The following is a 21,921-nucleotide window of genomic DNA, read 5'->3' as shown; positions in this document are numbered from 1 at the left end:
ATATGCATTTAACCCATGTCATGGTATTAGTATGGCCGGGGATGATGCATAAGATTGACCTACAGCTGGGCGAAAGGAGCAAATCACTACCCCGTATCCTCACATTGCATGTACTCAATCAGATACTGATGGGCAATGGAATAGACATTGTAGTGAATATGATTTTATAATGGAAGTTAGAGTATACCTTCCAACTGTCCCGATTTTAGCAGGACAGTCCCTGTTTTCATGGATTGTTCTACTGTCCCACCTGCGGGCCGCAGTGTCCCACGGGCGGTCAGGAGGTTAGGAACACACTGTCACAGCTGCTGTTTGCAGAGCAGCTGTGGTGGTGAAGGAGTATGAATGCCACGCGCATACATTCAGTACAGGGAGGAAGTTGGGGGCAGCCCAGCAGCTGCCGGAGTTCTAGGCTCGCCCCCAGCATGACATAAAACAGGGATGTGACACCCCCCCGTGATGGCATAATCAAAGGGGTGTGACCTAGCGGGAACTAGGCCACATCCCCTTTTTGGGCTCATGGGTCCCGCTTTGAAGTAGAAGGCCTCCAGTTATGTAATGAGGTTCAGACATTTCAGTTACACCCCTTGACAGTGATGTCATTGTTACTGAAATGACTGCATTCTCTGCTTTTATTTAACATTTATTATATCACATTAGGTCACTGTACAACAAGAGGACTGTTTTTGGAAAGAGCCATGGTGCAAATGACAGGCTTAAATCTTATACTTCTAATCAAACAGAATAACTTCGCTCTGAATGGTTAGTGTGTGGGAAAAGCCTCTAGATCTGGCCTGGCCAACCTGTGGCTCTCCAGCTGTTGTGAAACTACATGTCCCAGCATGCATCACCAGCTGATCGGTGGGAGGGCATGCTGGAACTTGTAGTTTCACAACAACTGGCGAGCCACAGGTTGACCAGGCCTGCTCTAGATTAAAGCAGCTAGACCCAACAAAATGGGTTAATTTTAATACATTGAAACATAGAATTTGACGGCAGATAAAAACCACCTGGCCCATCTAGTCTTTCCATGCACTGAAAACAGAAGAGGACCCTCTACTGATGTATGTAGGACTATTTTACTGTTGTCTGTATGTTTATTTTCCATCATTTTATTAAGGTCTACAAATGCAATAATGATCTAGCTGCCATGGGTATGCTCACTGCTGAAGAAGAGTAATTAATTTTCCATCCTTTGCCAAACTCGAACATGTGATATCATGACCGGGCGGCTCCCTAGCAACTCTATTGGCTGCAGGGTACATGCTGCATGGGGAGTCTCCACAGGGTGCGTGCCCAGGAGCGCCCCTTGTCCTTTACCAGCTGGAACGGCACCCTGCAAGCCAAATGCAGGTGCGGTCCCCACAGCTCTGCATCCTGGGCGATAACACTTGCACACCCCTATTTACGGCCCTGGGTATGCTGGCACCAGTCGTTCTACAAGCACCAACATTCCCAAACAATTTAGAAAGGTGTGCTACTGTATAAAAGGATGACAGTAAAAAGGTCAACATTCAGAAGGTCGACAGTGAAAAGGCCGATATGGTCATTTGGTTGTCCATCATTCTGTAGTCAGTAATTTAGGTTGACAGGCTTTAATGGTCGACACATTGAAAAGGACATTCAACATGTCAACACATGTCGGCACATGGTGTTTTTAGTTTTATCCTCACGCTAAAAATCATGAAAAAACAATGTGTTGACATGTTAAATGGTGTCCTATTGAATGTGTTAACCATTTAACCCTGCCAACCTAAATACATGTCGACAGAATGATAGTCAACCTAATGACCATGTCGACCTTTATTATCGACCGTTATCCCTTTAGACATGGCAGATACACAGTATAGTAGTGGTAATGTCTAAATCCCCTTCACGGAGTATGTGACAGTTACTATATAGAGAGTAATTGCATACAGACATCTTGGCGTTATATAATAACAGCTCCGAGTCCGGGAGCTCCTTGCTGCTTACCCTGCCCTAATCCCGATATATGATCTCTGCTCTGATTGGTTTTATTTCACACAGTGAAGTCCTTTTTAGAATTCAGATGATCTGGGGGGAAAAAAGACTACAACTCCCAGAACCCTCTACTCGGTCTCGAATAGCCGGAAGTGATGAGTTACATGTTCCAGCCAATCACAGCTCCTTTTGTTCTTCTAACTTGTGCTTCCGGCTGTGTGGGAGGTGTGACTCTTATACAACAACAATAAGGTATAATAATAATGTGCTGGAATGGTGTTATTGTAGTAACTATGAGATTACTGAGCCAGTGCCTGTACGTGTTGTGGTACGTTTCCATAACTCCTCAGTGGCTGTCTACTTCCATATATACTTCGCTGACAGCCTGTAGCTCCCCAGTAGTTGGAGCACTACAAGTATCAGCATTTCCTTCGAGCCAAAGGACTTGTTCCACAGCCTACACAGATGGCAGGGTTAGGCCACCTGTGGGTCACCATTTCTATGTAACAACAATGGCCAGCATGCCTGCCATGCATATATTCTTTATATAGCGCCAACATTATATGCAGCACTCTACAGATAACAGTGTAACTGTATGTTTTACATTAGGCAACATGTGGCTCTCCAGCTAGTGTGGAACTAGAGGTGTCAGCATGCCATCTATATGTTATCTGCTTTGCTGAATGTATATCTGTGAATACAGAGGCTCCTTGTATACCAATAATTGTATCACTGTGTAACAGATTTTACATTAGAGTTCAGGTGTGCATCATCATTACTCCTGCTGTGACTGAAGCTATATCCGGGGGGACTCTTTCTTTACAGCTCTTTCTAATGGCCTGTCACACTTGTCACTGGTTGTATGCCTGTAGCTAGTGCATGGGAGGTTCTCAGTATGCAATATGTAAGAGGCTTTGGTTGCATAGCTATAAGAGAGCTGCTATATTATTACTGTTGTGCATGGTCAGATAGATAAATATGGACATTTATGTTTACTGTGGATTAAATATATAATGTTTTTATGATTATTGTTCTTAAAATATTCGAACTGTAAAATATTATTGTATCTGTATTTGTGCATTATCTAGTTTGGCCACTAATATCAACCCATACCCAAAAAGTTTGGATCTGAAAGCTTGTTGATTCAGTAATATACCTATTTTTAAACTACTCTTCATATGTTTTGTATCTGAGATTTACAGGGTTACATAATTATCTAAGTTTTTTAATATGTGGTCTGTTGCCCTAGTTATAAGATGTGCATATTTTCATTTGGTATGTTTGTAAAAAATGTTTTAAAAAAAGTGCAGGGACAACCCAGACATATTATTGTAGTGGAATGATAGAGAAGAATGGCAGGTGATAATGGGGAAGCTATTTTATATTAATATGTGCACTGTAATGTAGTCTAGACATATTATCCTCTAAAATGGCTAACTGTATGTACGTGTGTGTGTGTGTGTATGTATGTGTATATATATATATATATATATATATATATATATAATTATATATATATATATATATATAAACCTGTTTTAATGTGTGATTTAAAAAAAAAATACAACTTTTGTGGTATGATTTAAAGTGGCAACTTTTTTAAAGGCCAGGCCGGTGTGTTGAGTTGGAGTATACACTGAATTGGTAATAGTCATGGGATAGCAGTATGTAAAGGTAATGGGAGGTGGCGTCACTGTACTGTGACATCTTGCAAATGCCCAGACCTGCATCAGTCATTGTCAGTTTGAAAACTGTCTAGGCTGCTTACGGCAAGGTGATGTGAATTATCAGATTGTGATAACAGACAATCGACACTGGCTCAAATCACATCCACATTCAGGAGGTACCAGACATATATCCAGCAGGTCAGTGCAGCATTATTTAGCTTCCACAGGATATGGGAGCAGAAGATCCACCAAAGTGTCCCTGTTAACACTACGACACTGGACACAGCGCCTCACCTCAGCTTGTGACGCCGCTAATTGAACCCTGGAGGACTGCTGACATGTGGCTTGGTCTGATGAGCCACGCTTCCAGTTGTTTCTTGCTGATGGTTGGGTTCGGGTGTGGCGCAGACCCCATGAGGCCAAGGACCCCAGTTGTCAACAAGGCACCATGCAGACTGGTGGTGGTTTCATAATGGTGTGGGGTATGTTCATGTGGTAAGTTCCACTAGAAGAGGGACATCCTGAATTCATTGCAAGGAGCCTCCCTCCAACAATTGGTGAGGGAGCCCACTCGGAAAGACGCAATATTAGACTTAATACTTACAAATGGAGACAGAATATCTGATGTTAAAGTGGGTGAAAACCTGGGATCCAGTGATCATCAAGCAGTATGGTTCAGAATAAAGACAGATACTGACTCACCCCATACAAAAACAAAGGTGTTAGATTTTAGGAAGGCTGATTTTGCAGGGATGGGAAGAAGTTTAAGCGAATCTTTGGCAGAGTGGAGGAACTTGAAAGGAGTGCAGGAGAGGTGGGAAAATTTAAAAAGTGCAATATTAAAGGCAACAAACCTTTTGTATCAAAGGGTTAGGAAAACCACAAGGAAAAGGTAGCCAGTGTGGTTTAAGAAAGAGGTAGCAAGTATTGTGAAAGCAAAAAAGATGGCCTTTAGGAAATGCAAGCAGACACAAAATAATGAAGACAAAGAGGAGTATCTTGTAAAATAAAGAAGGAGGCTAAGAAAGTAATCAGATGTGCAAAGGCTAAAGCTGAGGAGAAAATGGCACAGTTAGTGGGTAAAGGGGGCAAAACTTTTTTTTTAAGTATATAAGCGAAAGGAGCAAAACAAAAGGTGGAATAAAAAGACTAAAGACAGAAAGAGGGAGTCTTGTTGAGGGAGACAATGTAATAGCTGATCATCTTAATAATTATTTTTGGTCAGTATTCACTACTGAAAGAGAGAGGGCAAGGGGCCACAGTTAAGTTTCAGGTGTAATCAGAAAACTGAGGTAGGAACAAGCACATTTACAGAGGAGAAGCTCCTAACAGAACTCTCAAAACTGAAAGTGGATAAATCAATGGGGCCTGATGGGATACATCCAAGGATACTAAAAGAGCTTAAAGGTGTGCTGGTTACACCATTAACAGAATTATTCAACCAGTCACTAGCTACTGGAGTAATACCAGAGGACTGGAAAAGAGCAAATGTTGTCCCACTGCACAAAAGTGGAAGCAAGGAAGAGGCAAGCAACTACCAACCAGTGAGCCTTACATCAATAGTAGGTAAATTGATGGAAACTCTCTTAAAAGAAAGAGTCGTAGATTATCTCAAATCTAACAATATGCTGGATCCCAAACAGCATGGATTTACTGGGGGTAAACAATGTCAAACAAATCTTATTGACTTTTTTGACTGGGTGACTAAGGAAATAGATAAAGGGGGGGCATAGATATAGCTTATCTAGACTTTAGTAAGGCTTTTGACAATGTTCCACATCGCAGACTGTTAAATAAACTGGATTGGATACAAAGATAGTTGAATATATACGATCATGGCTGCTAAAGGATAGAGTTGTAGTAAACGGAGTGCAATCTCAAGAGGGAAATGTTACCAGTGGAGTACCTCAGGGATCTGTACTTAGACCAGTGCTTTTTAATATCTTTATTTGTGACATTGCAAATGGTATTGAAGGGAAGCTATGCCTTTTTGCAGATGACACAAAGGTATGCAACAGGGTAGATACACCAGGAGGGGTAATACAAATGATTGTTTATCTAGGTAGACTAGAGGAATGGTCAAGAACATCACAACTACAGTTTAATGCCAAACAATGCAAAATCATGCACTTGGGTCTCAAAAATCCAACGGCTATATATAGTATTAATGGCACTATACTGGAAACTACTGAAGAGGAAAGGGATCTAGGAGTCACTATTTCAGGTGACTTAAAGGCAAGCAAACATTGTAACAAAGCAATGAGGAAGGCAAGTCTACATGGTTGGTTGCATAGGGAGAGGAATCAGTAGCAGAAAGAAGTGATAATACCACGGGATGCAATTGGGAAACCGGCTGTCTTAAACCCGACAGCCGGCTTCCCGATTGCTTTATACCGGCGTGGGTTAAATGACAGGCGTCTATATCTAGACGCCTGTCATTTTCCCGACGCTGGGAGACCGGCGCCCGGCATCCCGATCGAAGGGATGCCGGGTGCTGTGAGCGGATAGCCGCGGGGGGGGGGTTAGGTTTAGGCCACCTGGGGAGGACAGGATAAGGCTAGGCGGAGGGAGGGTTAGGGTTAGGCACCCCTGGGGGTGACTGAGGGTTAGGCACCCCCCTGGGGGGCTCAGGTTTAGGCAGCAGGGAAGGGGGGGGATTAGGTTTAGGCACTTGGGGGGGAGCTTAGGGTTAGGCACCTCTAAGGATGGTTAGAGTTAGGGGGTAGGTTAGTTTTTACTTACCTTTAGGACGATCGGGATTTCCAGCGCTGTCGGGCTTCCGCTGCCGGGAACTCTGCTTCTGTTGGACTGACGCGCCCGGGATGCGAACTGCCGGCCACAGGGCCTGCGGTATTTCATACCGATCCCAATACCACTGTATAGGTCATTGGTACGTCCTCATCTCGAATACTGTGTTCAGTTCTGTAGGCCATATCTCCAGAAGGATATTAATACATTAGAAACTGTACAAAGAAGTGCAAATGGTGCAAGGTCTACACCACAAAAAGTACCAGGAAGGACTAAAATATCTTAATATGTATAGTTTGGAGCAGAGAAGGGAAAGGGGGGACATGATAGAAACGTTCAAATATATAAAGGGTTTTAACAAGGTAAAGGAAGGATACATTCTTCAAAGAAAGAGAAGTATTAGAACAAGAGGACATAGCGTTCCCGCTAGGCTGTTTTAGCGGGGCGCGGCGCCCTGCCCTGCCCTCCCTCTGGAGGGCAAAAAGCGCCCTGCCCTCACAGCCTGTGGGTGCCGTCTTCACCCGCTGGTCGCAGTGTCCCGTGGGTGGAGAAATGTGCGGTGGCTCGGTCACCGCCGGAGAATAGATGCCGGGCGCATGTGCCCGGCATCTATTCTCCCTGTCTGCAGCACTTGGGGTCTGCCCGGTGTGTCCGTAAGTGCCGGGCACGCCCCCAAGTATAACGAAAAGGGGGCGTGTCTTATAGACACGCCCCATTTTCAATGGCCACGCCCCCTATTCGGGAGCATGCGCGCCTTTGGCGCGCGCACGGGTGGGTGCTCTCTCTAGCTCCGGCGCCCTGCCTGCCGCCGGATCTAGAGTGAACACTAAGGACATGTTCTAACACTGGAGGGTGGTAGGTTCAGGGGAAATTTGAGGAAAAATTACTTCACAGAAAGGGTAGTGGACAAGTGGAATAGCCTCCCATCAGAGGTGGTAGAGGCTAAGACAGTAGAGCAATTTAAACATGCATGGGATAGACATAAGGATATCCTTCAGAAGAAGTAAGGATCAATAAGGGTTGAGGTAATAATATGTTTAAAAATGGGGCAGACTAGATGGGCCAAGTGGTTTTTATCTGCCGAGCAAATTCTATGTTTCTGTGGGTCAGCTGGTCCACCTGAACACGTCATTAACTGGTAACCAATACGCTGATACGTTGCATTGCTTGATGACCATTTATGGACTTCTTGTACGATGGAATATTCCAGTAGGATATTGCACCTTATCATCTGTCCCAAGTTGTCCAGAATTGGTTCAAGGAGCATTCTGGAGAGTTTAGACGAATGGTGTTGCCACCAGGTTTGCCTGACATGAACCCAATTGAGCATTTATGGGACGTGGTGGAGAGGTCCATTCGCACCCAAGGTCCAGCACCTACAAATATCAGGGAGCAATGGAAGCGCTATCCAGACAATATGGGTTAACAGCTCTCCAGAGGTCTTCCGTCCACTTGTGGAATCAATGCCACGTCAAGTTGCTGCACTTCAGCGGGCTAGAGTGGGTTCTACATGACTAGGCATCTGTCCCATGACTATTGACACGTCAGTGTATATTTTTACAAACCAACGCACCTTATTAAATAAACCCCACTGAGTAATGGTTTTAGAGAAAAAACTCAACAATCAGTGAGTTAATGTTCCTTCTTCTGTCTATGCCCACATAATTTAACCAACATTTAAAAACATAAAAACTCATCACTGTTTTTGTGTAACACACATTTTTATTTTTCGTACTGTGCATGTTTATTCCGTTCAAGTGAATTTTCAGTTACTGTACAATGTGTATGTAAGTCACACGCCATTTACATCAAAATCCATTCTAATTTTATTGTATATGTTAAAAAAAATGGCTTAAATGATTAACTTATGCTTAATTGTTCTAGATGTTTAGCACCCCATGCCTGCATTTTCATCTGGTTATTTTGCCTGCTGTCAGGACAAGCAGATGACTGCCCAGAGGGATTCTCTCTGATGAAATTACTTGCATTAATGAAGAAACTCATCAGGATGTGCTGAATCCACAAGCTGTACTTGTCTAACCATTCACTGGCTATCCTGTACTTATTGGATAACAGTCCGGATATTGCAGACCAGCAAACAGATTTTTCATTGTTATATGACGCATTGGAACTAGAAAAAGTCAGGGTATTTTTTTGAGCTGACACAATTTCTGGAGGCTACCGCTGCTTGCACCTCAAACGAACTCCCTGGAAGCGGTAATTACAAACCTTACTAAAACCATCGGTCAAACAGACTATTACTTGTTAACATTGACATAGCTTTGAATACAAGTTCAATGGCAGCATTTGACTTTTAAAAATGTATATGGGGTAAATTCACTGAAGTGAGTTTTGGAAGAGATGTTGCCCATAGCAACCAATCAGATTCTATCTATTATCTTCTAGAAGGTGCTAGTTATATGTTAAGTAGAATCTGATTGGTTGCTATGGGAAACATCTTTTCTAAAACTCACTTCTAAAAACTCTCACTTTAGTAAATTTACCCCAATGAGTCATTTACTTATGCTGACTGCATACAGAGCATTAAAAAGGAGAAAATATAGCCACAGGCGCTACAAAAAGATAACCAATATTAACCACTATGGATCTGAAATATGTTTATGAGGTTGCTAACCAAAAAGAATTACAAATAAAGAAAAAATAACAGCCCTGTGGAACACAATACCCAACAAACTTCTGTAAACTTAATTTAAGTGAATAATTATATGTAAAAATTCATAAAAAGAAATTCAATTATGCCATAACTTTTTTTTTCATTTTTTGATACATACAATGAATTAATCAATCGATATCCATGTGTAAAAGGACATCAGTAATAAATCACACATACATATAAAAATAAACTGGTAAAAAAATGAAAAATAAAAAGTATGTAAAATTGTTGTATGGTATCTGTGATCATATACGCAGCAGATAACCAGACCGCTCAACAAATGGCAAATCTGTATCACCTGATGTTGCAATAAATAGCACTGAAACAAAGTTGCTAGTTTTTACATATAACCTTGGATCACCACAGTTTCATGGGTTAGCCAATTTGTAATTAACCTATTAAATTATGAATCATCAATGTTGATAAGCCATAGAGGGTGATATTTGGAGCAGCAAAGGACTTTTGCTCCTTGAAAGAGACCATGGTAATGCCTCTAATGCCAGGCGAGACAACTGATTGACCCATCGAAATGTGATTAAAGCCACTCTAACACAATTTTGAGGGAACAGAAGGGACTTTCAAGTTGACTTTCATGTTAATATCAAATGTAAATGTTTTCAATAGACTCTGACATTATTCAACTAGCAAATACGACTGTAGTTCAGGATATAATTATCACTTTTTATCTTAACTTTTATAAATTCTCTCACTGTTCTTTGGTTATTTGCAGTGATAGACCATGCCAAAGTGCATCTTCAGAACATGTCCACATTGCACCGGGAAAAAGTGCTTCTACCCTGGGATAACATTGCATGTGTTCCCTAGAGAACTTAGCCGGATTAAGTTGTGGCTTCAGCAGACCGGCCAGTACCATGGCAATATTGATGCTTTTGCACAAAAAATTCTGGAATCTTCAAAAATGGGTTCTTATCGTATGTGTTCCGCCCACTTTGACTCTGATTGTTACATGTTTCAGGGAACGAAGGTGGTACTTAGACCGGACGCTATTCCTACCATTTTCCCGGGGAATGTCACACCAGTTGCCATGGATTGGAAGCACCTTCCTCAGCAAAAAAAGATGCGACTTGAACAGGAGGATGCTGTTAAAAGCCCCCGCCGGATGCAGACAGATGCTAGTACCTCCACCATGCACATCCTTCAGACAGAGGTAGGCACACAAACCGAGCTCAGTCTGGCAACAATCAGAGCTCGATCTGTCAAACTGCCTTATTGGCTTACCTCTGACAAAGGCGTGCAGTGGCCAGAATATGAGTTTAATTTTTACGGTGAGGACTGGAAGGTACAACGTGACCACATGTACTATAATAGCAAGTTAAAATGCACCCAGGAAGTATCTATGCCCATTGATGACCTTGAAGATTTTATAAAGGATCGCATCCAAGTCTCCTCCATCCCTTTAAAAGATGGCCTCCCACAGTGGGACTGTGATGATACTGCCCAGGAAACTGTAAAAGAGGAGTCTCATGTCTCGTCTCAGACACCGGAAGGATACTTCTTGTCAGACTGCACAATGAGAAACAGGAAAACATTGTGTAACCTACAGGCAAAACTGGTAAGTGAAATATATTTTTAGATATTATAAATATACCCTAAGGAACTAATTTACATAAGGTAAATATTTAAGGACATGTTGATGATAAAGAGCATGTACATCTAGCCTGAATACGCCATGAGGCGTGAGATGCTTGGAGAGAGTGAACGACCAGGTCCTGTGACTCTGCTAGCGTTGGGCATCTTTTTTGCTTGAAAATGCATCTTAGTCACAATACAATGTACTAGGATGCACCAGGAGACTCAACTGATTAATTTGATATGCAACACTTCTATATCTGTGTGCGACTAAAGGTGCGTATCCACTACACGAGAGTGGAACGACTGTACGATTACAACATTGTAATCATGCAATCGTTCTTCATCCTGTGCAATGGATAATGTGCCCACACTGAACGATATGTCATTCAGTGCAGACACCCTCCCTCATCCTCAAACATGCAGAGAGTGGAACGACTGTATGATTACAACATTGTAATCGTGCAATCGTTCTTCATCCTGTACAATGGATAATGTGCCCACACTGAACGATATGTCATTCAGTGCAGACACCCTCCCTCATCCTCAAACATGCACAACCTGTCGTTATCGACAGGTTAACCTGTTGTTAACCTGCCTGCATGTTCAGGCGATGATAGATGTCGAAAACGACCAGCGGGAGCGCGCATAGCTGGTTGTTTTCTACATTTTACTGCACGATTTATGAACAATTTATGATTGATTAATGAGCGTTTGAAAGATTGATGCCGTAATCGTTCAATCGCTCATTTTAATCATCTAGTGGATACGCATCTTAAGTTTGTAAAAAAAAAGCACAATGAAACATGGTATGGAAAACAACTGCGGCCGTTGCATCGTAGAACTTCCTATACAGATTCAGAGACTCAGTTACAGACATATATACAAGTGTTGCATATCAAGTTAATCAGCACAGTCTCCTGGTGCGTCCTCTTGCATCACATTTCGACTAAGATGCATTTTCACGTGAAAAAGACGTCCAGCGCTAGCAGAGTCGCACCGGCGCGACTGCAGCAAGAATGTATGAGAACACATCTGTATAGAGTGGGGCAGACCGTTTTGGATCACCTTGGAAACCCAACACGGACTGAGAATGTCCCTTTATAACCGGAGACTAGTCTCCTTGTATTAGATGGAACCAGGCAAAACCTGGGTAAAACAGGACTGATCTCTCAAGAGGAATCAAATTCCAGTTAGCCCTGGCAGACATTAAGGTGGGAATTCAATTGTTTTTTGCACACCGATTACCAAAGGGCGCCCAACGGAGCAATTCAATTGTTGCTTCAGTCAGACGCAGGCATACAGATTCCTGCTCGTACACTCTTGAGGTGGCAGAAATACTCTAGAATTCAGGTGTTTGGCCACCCAAACTTCCGTTTTGACGTGCTAACAAGGACTTTGCACGGGTATAGCCGCTTTAGACGTCTAAACCCGGTGCATTTGGGCGCGACATGCACAAAAAGGGCTTCACAGGCAAGGTTATTGCTGCTAAGTAAGGTTGCACCTACATCAAACATTTATCAGATCATCAAGAACTTCAAGGAGAGAGGTTCAATAGTTGTGAAGAAGGTTTCAGGGCGCCCAAGAACATCCAGCAAGCGCCAGGACCATCTTCTAAAGTTGATTCAGCTGCGACATTGGGGCACCACCACTGCAGAGCTTGCTCAGGAATGGCAGCAGGCAGGTGTGAGTGCATCTTCACGCACAGTGAGGCGAAGACTTTTGGAGGATGGCCTGGTGTCAAGAAGGGCAGCAAAGTAGCCACTTCTCTCCAGGAAATACATCAAGGACAGACTGATTTTCTTCAAAAGGTACAGGGATTGGACTGCAGAGGACTGGGGTAAAGTTATTTTCTCTGATGAATCCCCTTTCAGATCATTTGGGGCATCCGGAAAAACGCTTGTCCGGAGAAGGAAAGGTGAGCGCTACCATCAGTCCTGTGTCATGCCAACAGTAAACCATCCTGAGACCATTCATGTGTGGGGTTGCTTCTCAGCCAAGGGAGTGTGCCCATTCACAATTTTGTCTAAGAACACAGCAATGAATAAAGAATGTTACCAAAACATCCTCCAAGAGCAACTTCTCCCAACCATCCAAGAACAGTTTGGTGACTAACAAAGCCTTTTCCAGCATGATGGAGCACCTTGCCATAAGGCAAAAGTGATAACAAAGTGGCTCGGGGAACAAAACATCAAAATTTTGGGTCCATGGCCAGGAAAGTCCCCAGACCTTAATCCCATTGAGAACTTGTGGTCAATCCTCAAGAGGCGGGTGGACAAACAAAAACCCACAAATTCTGACAAACTAAAAACGCTGATTAGGCAAGAATGGAATGGGCGGCCATCAGTCAGTATGTGGCCCAGAAGTTGATTGACAGCATGCCAGGGCGAATTGCAGAGGCCTTGAAAAAGAAGGGTCATTGTCTCTTTGCATAAACTTAATGTAATTGTCAATAAAAGCCTTTGACACTTATGAAATGCTTGTAATTTAACTTCAGTATACCATAGTAACATCTGACAAAAAGGTCTAAAAACAGCAAACTTGTGAAAACCAATATTGTGTCATTCCCAAAACTTTTGGCCATGGCTGTAGTAAGAACAGTACAGAGCAGCAGTTTGTTTTCTGTTACTAATTTCTTTTATCCACTAAACAACTTTTTGATTAAGCAATATCTGCCTTTTACTATTCTAAGATAGTGTTACAGTGGACCCACAGCTTACATTTAGTGGAAGCAGCCATTTTGTAGGCTACACTGGTTGTCACGTGAATAAAGTCTTGGGAGCGCTGGGTACGTGAAGTGGATTTATTGTTACGTGATTGCAGTGCGTCCATTCGCTAAAGCTGGGTACACACTGGAGCAATGTCAGCCCGATATGTAATTTCCAGCCGAATCAAAACAGCATATCAGGCGAATCGTTCAATATGGGCACTTCCGCGGTCGTTAGCATCATTTTCCGGTTGGTCGTGCTGCATGCAAGGTAATCATGCACATCGTTCTGATGTGTATCGCGGATATGATATGTCGGCCACCATATTGTCCGGCTACACATCGTCTAGTGTGTACCCAGCATTAGAACCAAAGACATAATTTACAGTTCTATTTCACAGAGAGAACCTTTTCTATAGGTGCACAGTAATAGTTGAGATATATTTTGAAATGGAAAAAAACGTTACATTTTATATGAATGATTTAATTTGAAGCAACAAAATATCTCCATGCAGGATTTTTTTTTTTTTTTTAAAGTGAAGGTATATTTTAAAAAATATTTCATGAAAAGACGAAGTCAAATGGTAATTATTATGACATGATCTACTAGGAGTTCCTGCTTGTACTTCCACACAACATTAGCTTTTATTTTATATAGTTTGCTGTTGATTTAGATTTCTAGTAATTTCACACTTTTCACTTTGTTTGACCCTATTATTGGTAAGTGAGAGAGCAAATTTGTGTTCTCATTTATAATTATATTTGTTTCCTTTGGTTATCTTCCCATGCTGATAGGTGGCGCTCTTGAGGCATATGATCAAAGCACCACATATGGGCAGTTACAAGAGACAGAGAACAAGGGGACTTCTCCATCAGGTTGTGGAGATAGTTTGCTTTTTGGCCGGAGAGGTGAGCACTAATGACTACATCCATTGCTGTTATATCAAAGCTCAGCTGTTTTCTTTCAGTGAATCCTGAATTTTTATTGCATTTTCTAGTGGAAGCATATGATATATAGCTGCCCTCAAATATAAATCTGCAGATTACTGAGGCCTGTTCTACTAAGAGAGGGTGGAGCACAGATAGCTTTTTTTTAAATTCAAGAACAAATTTTATTTTTATTTAGCATTGTAAGCTATGTAAGGGGGAGATGTACTAAGACTTGGAGAGTGATAAAGTGGAGAGCGATAAAGTACCAACCATTCAGCTCCTGTCACTTTACAGGCTTTGAAAAATGACAGGAGCTGATTGGTTGGTACTTTATCTCTATCCACTTTATTACTCTCCAAGGCTTAGTACATCTACCCCTATGTCACCTTTATATAATAACTGTAATATGTGAGGCATGTTCTTATCAATTTCTTCTTCAGGTTCCATAGGGATCCACAGGGATACCATGGGGGATAAAGTGGTTGGAGTGATCCAGGCACCAAACCGTTAAAGCTCCCAGGATGCCTCTGGTCCTCCTCCACATATACCCAGTCCCTGGCCACAAGCATTCAGTTTTTTCGTTTGGTGCGGCATGATTCATATGCACTGTTGGAACAGGGGACTGCTCAGGCTGTCCTAAGCTTTTATTTTATGTTTTATTTTATTTTCTATGTTTTTGAGTTAGCAGTGCTGAGCGTCTGAATTAAAGTGCATGTACGGAGACTCCGTCTACCTCCGCCTGGCCGCAACACCAGTAACATCTCTGGTGATTTTGGCGGGTCACGGCAGAGCTTGTTAGCAGCGATGCTGGAGCCCGGACTGCAACCGGACGCACGGAGATGTCAGGTAAGGTGATTCCTCACTTACAGGGAATCGCGCGCGTCAGTCCTCGCTTCCGGCGTCACTCCGGAAGACGCTGCAGCGAGGGCCCCAAACCGTCTCACTAGACCACTGGGGCCTTATTGTCTGACGCCGGGTATTGGCAGCAGACGCTTCTGCTGCCATGAGGCCAGCATATCCGGCTGGTTGATGCAGCTTAGGGGACGTAGGCTCTCCCCCTGCAGCTCCTCCTCCGAACCAGACGCACTTCCTTCAAAGATTTTTGCACGTCTGGGTCGCTCCTCCTACCCGCCTCGTGTATATGAGACTCTTACAGTCCACTATCTGTGCGCTGCTGGTCTCAGGAGGTTTTGGGTCAGTCTCCCTGTATACCTATCCCATGGGTCAGGTATACAGTGCTCTTTATCCTACCAAGCATCATGTTTTGAGTAGTTGATTCAGAGCCCATTGTAACTAAATTGCATATGCATTTTATGTGACTGTTTGCTAGCTAGCTGTTGTGTTGATACTGCCTTTTATTTCTGACTGTCAGTTATAACTATCACTGTTTTTCCTCTATAGCAGGTGTATGGCGTTTTTTTCTTTATACTTCACATTTACTTGTTATTTGTGAAGGCTGTCACATTACATAACTTTGCATTGTTACCTTTATAATTGATATGTCAAAAGGTAAAGGGATTCATGAGGGGGAGGCCCCTGTGCTGGTTTCATGTAAATCCTGTTTGGCTGGCTTGTCCTCTCAGGACTTTATAAAGGATGGTTTGTGTGCAGTCTGTTATAAGGAGCCACCTCACCAGTCCATTGTACCAGTTCCTGTACAGGAGCCATCTTGGGTTGTCCTCCTTGTCTCAGGTAATGAAGCAGTTTGTGGATCGAATGGCTACTCTCACGCTGCCTCCTTGTATGGGGTACCCACAGAATGCTATGTTTGCACCTCCTATACATCCTTCCTGGATGGATACTTATGCCCACTCAAATCAGTCAGCTGTTGCGAGCAGACCGGTAGTCACTAAGGCGCCTAAACGGACGTTATCTTTTTATCGATCTGTTCAGCATATGGATTCAGACGCATCATTGGAGGAATCGGATGATCAGCAGGGTTCTTCTTCGGGGTCTAGCTCGGCAGAGGAGGACCATCCTTCTACAGTGGATGTTCCTTCTTTGGTGAGGGCGGTCAAATCAATCCTAGATATACAGGATGATGAACCAGCTCCTAGTGTTTAAATACCAGAAGGTGGTAAAAGCTGAGTTTCCTAGATCCAAGCAGCTCATTGAACTTATGAAAGAGGGGTAACCTGGATAAACGGTTTTATATTACTGAAAGATTAGCATCGTTGTATCCTTTCTCAGCTTCTGAATGTACTAAGTGGGAAATCCCTCCTACTGTGGATGTTCATGTGACACATCTTCTTTTAAGGATCCTACAGATAGGAAAATTGAAACCTGTCTTAAGGGGTTATTTTCATCTGGAGCTGTTACTCGTCCAGCTATGGCTGGGGCCTGGGTAGCCAAAGCGGTTGAAGAATGGACCGGGGCATTGAAGGATTCTCTACCAAATGCTACCAGAAAACAGCTCACATATATCTACCACATACAGGAAGCAGCCTCCTATTTGGGAGGACCTGCAATAGATGCGGGACTCTTAGCTTCTAAAGCTTCAGCCTCAGTGGTGGCTCATAGGGTCCTTTGGTTAAGGTCCTGGAAAGCTGATAGAGTGTCAAAGAAGGCTCTGGAATGCTTACCTTTCTATAGAAATATACTTTTTGGGGCAGTGTTAAATAAGATAATGGCTACTCCGGCAGCTTCAAAATCTGCAGGTCTGCCATCTTCGGCTACATTAAAGTCTAGGCAGATTTCTTTTCGGTCCTTTCGTCCTCAGGGACCAGCAAAGGAACAGTCCTCTTCTTCCAGGCAGTATAGTTTTTTCAGAACAACCTGGCAACAAATTAAGAAGTCTGGGCCGGCCAGACGTCCAGCTTCTAAGCCGGACGACAAACCTTCTGCCTGATGGGGTGGGCCTCCTCCTGGAGGATCCCAGGGTGGAAGACTGACGACTTCAATTTGCGGATTACTGGCATCAAACAACAACAGATGCCTGGGTCCGAGAAGTGGTCTCTCAGGGGTATGCCCTCACTTTCCTGAGGCATCCTCCACAGAAGTTTTTTTGTACAAATCCCCTATCAGATGCGATCAAGGCCCTGGCTCTGCAAGAGGCTATTTACTCCCTGCTGCAGGCAGGGGTGATAATCCCTGTTCCTGTGTTTCAGCAAGGAAGGAGTTATTATTCCAATCTATTTTTCATTCAGAAACCGATTGGGTCTCATCGCCCTGTTTTAAATCTAAAAACCCTCAAAAAGTTTATCCTTGTACCCAAGTTCAGTATGGAAACTCTTCGGTGAATTATTTTGCAATGGAGCCTGGGGATTATATGGTTTCCCTGGACAGTGAGGATGTGTATCTGCATGTGCCTATTACGCCATCCCACCAACAAATTCTATGGTTTGCTGTCCTGCAACAACATTACCAATTTCAGGCACTACCCTTTGGTCTATCAACGGCCCCTCGAATCTTTACCAAAATAATGGTGGTTATGACGGCCTACCTCAGGCATCAGGGAATCCGAATACTACCATACCTGGACAACCTTCTGATATTGGCACAGTCTCCAGCTGTTATGCAACACCATCTCCAACTGACCATTGCCTGCATACAGAAGTACAGCTCAATCATCAATTGGAAGAAATCCTCTCTTTCTCCAACACAACAGATGGTACATCTGGGGACACTTCTGGATTCTCAAGCAAAAAGGGTTTTTCTGCCAGAGAGCAAGATTGTGGCCCTATCATTGCGAATACGCAAGCACAGTGTATCCATTCTATCAGCGGTGCAGGTCCTGGGGTCAGTGGTTGGATATGCGCAGTTCCATTCCAGGCCTCTGCAAAAATTGATTCTCTCCAGGTGGAACGGACAGTATCATCCAATAAGGTCCCAGAGGATCCTTCTCACTCCAGAGGTTCGTCTCTCTCTCTCTCTCGTGGTGGTTACAAAAGCATCATCTGGACAAAGGTCACCCATTCTGGATTCCAAATTGCTTCACACCACAGACGCCAGTCTTCGTGGATGGGGGGCAATGACAGGTCATCACACCTTTCAGGGAAGATGGACATATCAGGAATGTCATCTGCCCATAAACATTCTGGAGCTTCGAGCAGTATACAGAGCACTCATCGTGGCACAGGACCTGCTCCAGGACAGGCCGGTCCAGATCCACTTCGACAACACGACCACAGTAGCCTAACTCAATGAAGTGACAAACATTCTGATTTGGGCAGAATGTCATCTTCCGGCGATCTCTGCAATATTCATCCCAGGAGTTCTCAATTGGGAAGTAGACTTCCTAAGTCGTCAGGACATACACGCCGAAGAGTGGTCTCTCCACCCGGGGTTTTTTCAACTCCTGGTGAACATATGGGGCCTACCAGACATAGACCTCATGGCATCATGTCACAACCACAAGGTCCCCAGGTACAGGGCCAGAGATCCCTCAGCAGCCTTCGTGGACGCACTAGCAGTAACATGGGACTTCAAGCTGTCGTATCTCTTTCCTCCGATTTCCCTCCTCCCGAGGGTTCTAGCAGGAAGGTGGAACAGTAATACTAGTGGCTCCTCCTTGGCCCAGACGTCATTGGTTCACCAACATAGGGAATCAATCCATAGACAGTCCGTATCCTCTTCCTCTATGGCCGGATCTGATAGCACAGGGTCCCTGCCTGCATCCAGACTTTCTTCGCCTGTCTTTGATGGCGTGGCTCTTGAGTCTCCCATCTTAAGAACCAAGGGTTTCTCCAGCTCTGTGATTCAAACGATGCTTAGGGCACGAAAGCCTTCCTCTGCCCGCATCTATTACAGAGTTTGGCATTCTTTTGGTTAATGGTGTTCCCACAGAAAATATGACCCTAGGGTGTTTAGGGTTTCCCGGGTGCTGGCATTTCTCCAAGCTGGTTTGGACCTTGGTCTCCGCCTGGCCACTTTGAGAGTGCAGGTTTCTGCACTGTCAGTCTGGTTCCAGAGAAAAGATTGCTTCTTTACCAGATGTTAGAATTTTTTTTCAAGGGGTTCTCCGAATTCAGCCTTCTTTTGACCCATCGGTAGCACCGTGGGATTTGTCTTTGGTTCTCAAGGGGCTACAAGCTCCCCCATTTGAACCTCTGGACTCTGTAATGGTTGACAGCGAAGACACTCCTTGCTATCTTCTGCACGCAGAGTCACTGATTTGGAAGCACTCTCTTGTCGCTCCCCATTTTTGATTTTTTTTACCAGGATAGAGCTGTTTTCTGCACAACGGAGGGTTACCTTCCTAAGGTAGTGTCCCATTTTCATGTGAATGAAGAGATTGTGGTTCCAGCTTTTCAGTCTTTAGACCTTTTGGTAGGTGAAGCCTCCCTGGATGTAATTCGTGCCCCCAGTATCTATGTGGAGTGTACAAACTCTTTTAGAAATCAGATACTCTTTTTGTGTTATATGGTTTTCAACAAGGCCAGCTAACAAACAGACACTGGCTTGATGGTTATGTATGACTATCTCTCAGGTATACACACAGGCTGATCTTCCTGTTCCAAACACGGGGACAGCACATCGGTCTGTAGGGACACCATGGGCGTTTAGTCGTGGTGCCTCTGTTGAGCAATTGTGCAAGGCAGCCACATGGTCTTCTGTTCACACTTTTCTCAGGTTCTACGCCTTTGATACTTTTGCCTCTCAGGGTGCTTCCTTTGGGTGATGAGTTCTCCTTTCTGCTCAGAGCGTCCCCACCCTTAGGGGAACTGCTTTAGGACATTCCCCTGGTATCCCTGTGCATCCCTATGGAACCTGAAGAAGAAAATAAGAGTTATGGTAGACTTACAATTGATAACTCTTTTTATTTGAGGTCCATAGGGTCCACAGGGCACCCACCCTGGCGCACCTGGTTGCATTGTGGGTACATTTTCTTTCATGGATTCCCTCATCTTGTATGAGAGTGTTTCTGGTGTACGATTGTTCTTCCTTTCCTCTTTCCTTCTCCTGTCTTGGGTTTGTTTACAAAACTGAATGCCTGTGGCCAGGGGCCGGGTACATGTGGAGGAGGACCAGAGACATCCTAAGAGCTGAGAGCTTTAACTCTTTGGTGCCTGGATCACTCCAACCACATGATCCCCATGGTATCCCTGTGGGCCCTATGGACCTTGAAGAAAAAGAGTTATCAATGGTAAGTCTACCATAACTCTTGTTTTTAAGAAAATTATCAGGATGAATTAACCACTTCGGTGCAAACAATTTTCTTCTGTAGGATCTGAAGCTTGTAAAGAAAAATGAAGACCTCAGCAAGTTCTATCAGAAGGAGGGAGAGGTGAGAGATTGTAGGTGACACATATTTTGCTGTATAGGAGAAAAGTATCCTTTTTCTAAACTACAGGATAGTGGACTATTCAGGCCCCCACCCTGGAAGTTTTAATGTGAAAATCCCCCCCTGAAATCTTTGGGAGTTGATAAAGTACAGGATTGGACCAATTCGATGTGTGCGTTGACCTGGCCCATAGTGTGCCTGACTAAATAGGGAAAAAAACTTGTACTCCGTGTATGTCAATGTGTGCCAAATTATTATGCCTAACCTTATTTCTAAGACTGGCAGGGTGGTGTGACATCGCTGGTATTCTCCATAACTGCCTGGAAAACATTTAAAATCATAGGATTTGATTTTAAATGTTTTATAGCGATTCCGCACACAGTTCAACTGCGATAGTATGCTAATTCATCGCAGTGTCGCTGCAGCACTACATAAGGACGCCCACTTTACCTTACACACATCCATAATGTTTAGCAAGACCGCGAAAACATTAGTACAATAGAGTACCATCGCCGCCTCACTCACACTTGCACAAGCCCTGACCTTACTCAGGAATTGCTAACTTCATTGCACTCTATCAGGCCTCAGGCTGCGTATGGCATTGCAATGGATAATATAAGAACGCCCCTGCAACAGCATTCAAACGCACTGGCACGCCTGCATTCACCCCCCCTCCCCGTCACCACCCACAAACGGCACTTCCTGTCAATCACTCTGCGATGGGTCTGCATAGTCACTGCGATCGTAATCCCGATTGCAATGGCTAGTTCGTGCACTGCGATGCATGCGCAGTACGCTACAATCAGCCGATTGCGTGTGTATTAGCAACTGCTTTCCTTGCTGAATCAGGCCCAGAGTGAAGACTAGATCATGTTGTTCACCATGGGCAGGTCTGTTCTGAAACTAAAGGTCCCAGCAAGCTTTACCAGCTGATTGGTGAGATGGTATGCTGCGACGTGTAGTTTCACAACAGCTGGAGAGCCACAGGTTGGCCAGGCCTGATCTAAGGTAACACCTTCTTAATTAATCTGCTTGAACAAGAGAATATGTATTCAACTATGGAAGCTGTCCAGAGAGAACCAGCGCAAAGTCCAGCAAGTCTGCTCTCTGATTCAGGTGAGGGTGGAATCCTCTATCATACATGTATTTTCAAAATTAGCATTCCACAATAAAAAAACACTGGTAGTAATAGCAGTAAATGCTGTGGTACTTTTAATGAACTTAACAAGTAGTCAAGTTTATTTAAAGGAAACATTTAGGGAGAGATTTACCCATCTTCACACCTACCTTAGACTATTAGTCCAGAGACTATCCCCACCACAAGCACTATTAAATTGCTATCTTACAGTACGCTGCATATTTTATTCTCCAGGCATTGCTCTCTGGAACATTGACAGTGCAGTAAATTGTAGGCTACCTG

General features: G+C 43.7%; 1 protein-coding gene across 1 annotated transcript in view; it reads left to right on the top strand.

Moving 5' to 3' along the window:
- The first annotated feature begins 2,156 nt into the window (after nucleotides 1-2,156).
- LOC148542439 (uncharacterized) overlaps nucleotides 2,157-21,921 on the top strand; it is a 53,568-nt gene continuing 33,803 nt past the window's right edge. The window contains exons 1-5 of the mRNA XM_088468595.1: nucleotides 2,157-2,214; nucleotides 8,262-8,594; nucleotides 9,782-10,624; nucleotides 14,144-14,257; nucleotides 20,445-20,504. Of these exons, the coding sequence (XP_088324721.1) occupies nucleotides 9,791-10,624; nucleotides 14,144-14,257; nucleotides 20,445-20,504 (1,008 nt within the window). The 5' untranslated portion in view covers nucleotides 2,157-2,214; nucleotides 8,262-8,594; nucleotides 9,782-9,790. The remainder of the gene's footprint in view (nucleotides 2,215-8,261; nucleotides 8,595-9,781; nucleotides 10,625-14,143; nucleotides 14,258-20,444; nucleotides 20,505-21,921) is intronic.

Source organism: Taudactylus pleione, unplaced genomic scaffold (genome assembly GCF_031769625.1).
Source record: "Taudactylus pleione unplaced genomic scaffold, aTauple2 ptg000012l, whole genome shotgun sequence".
Taxonomy (NCBI): Eukaryota; Metazoa; Chordata; class Amphibia; order Anura; family Myobatrachidae; genus Taudactylus; species Taudactylus pleione.
The sequence above is the reverse complement of the archived record's forward strand: the minus strand, read 5'-3'. Positions and strand labels throughout refer to the sequence as shown.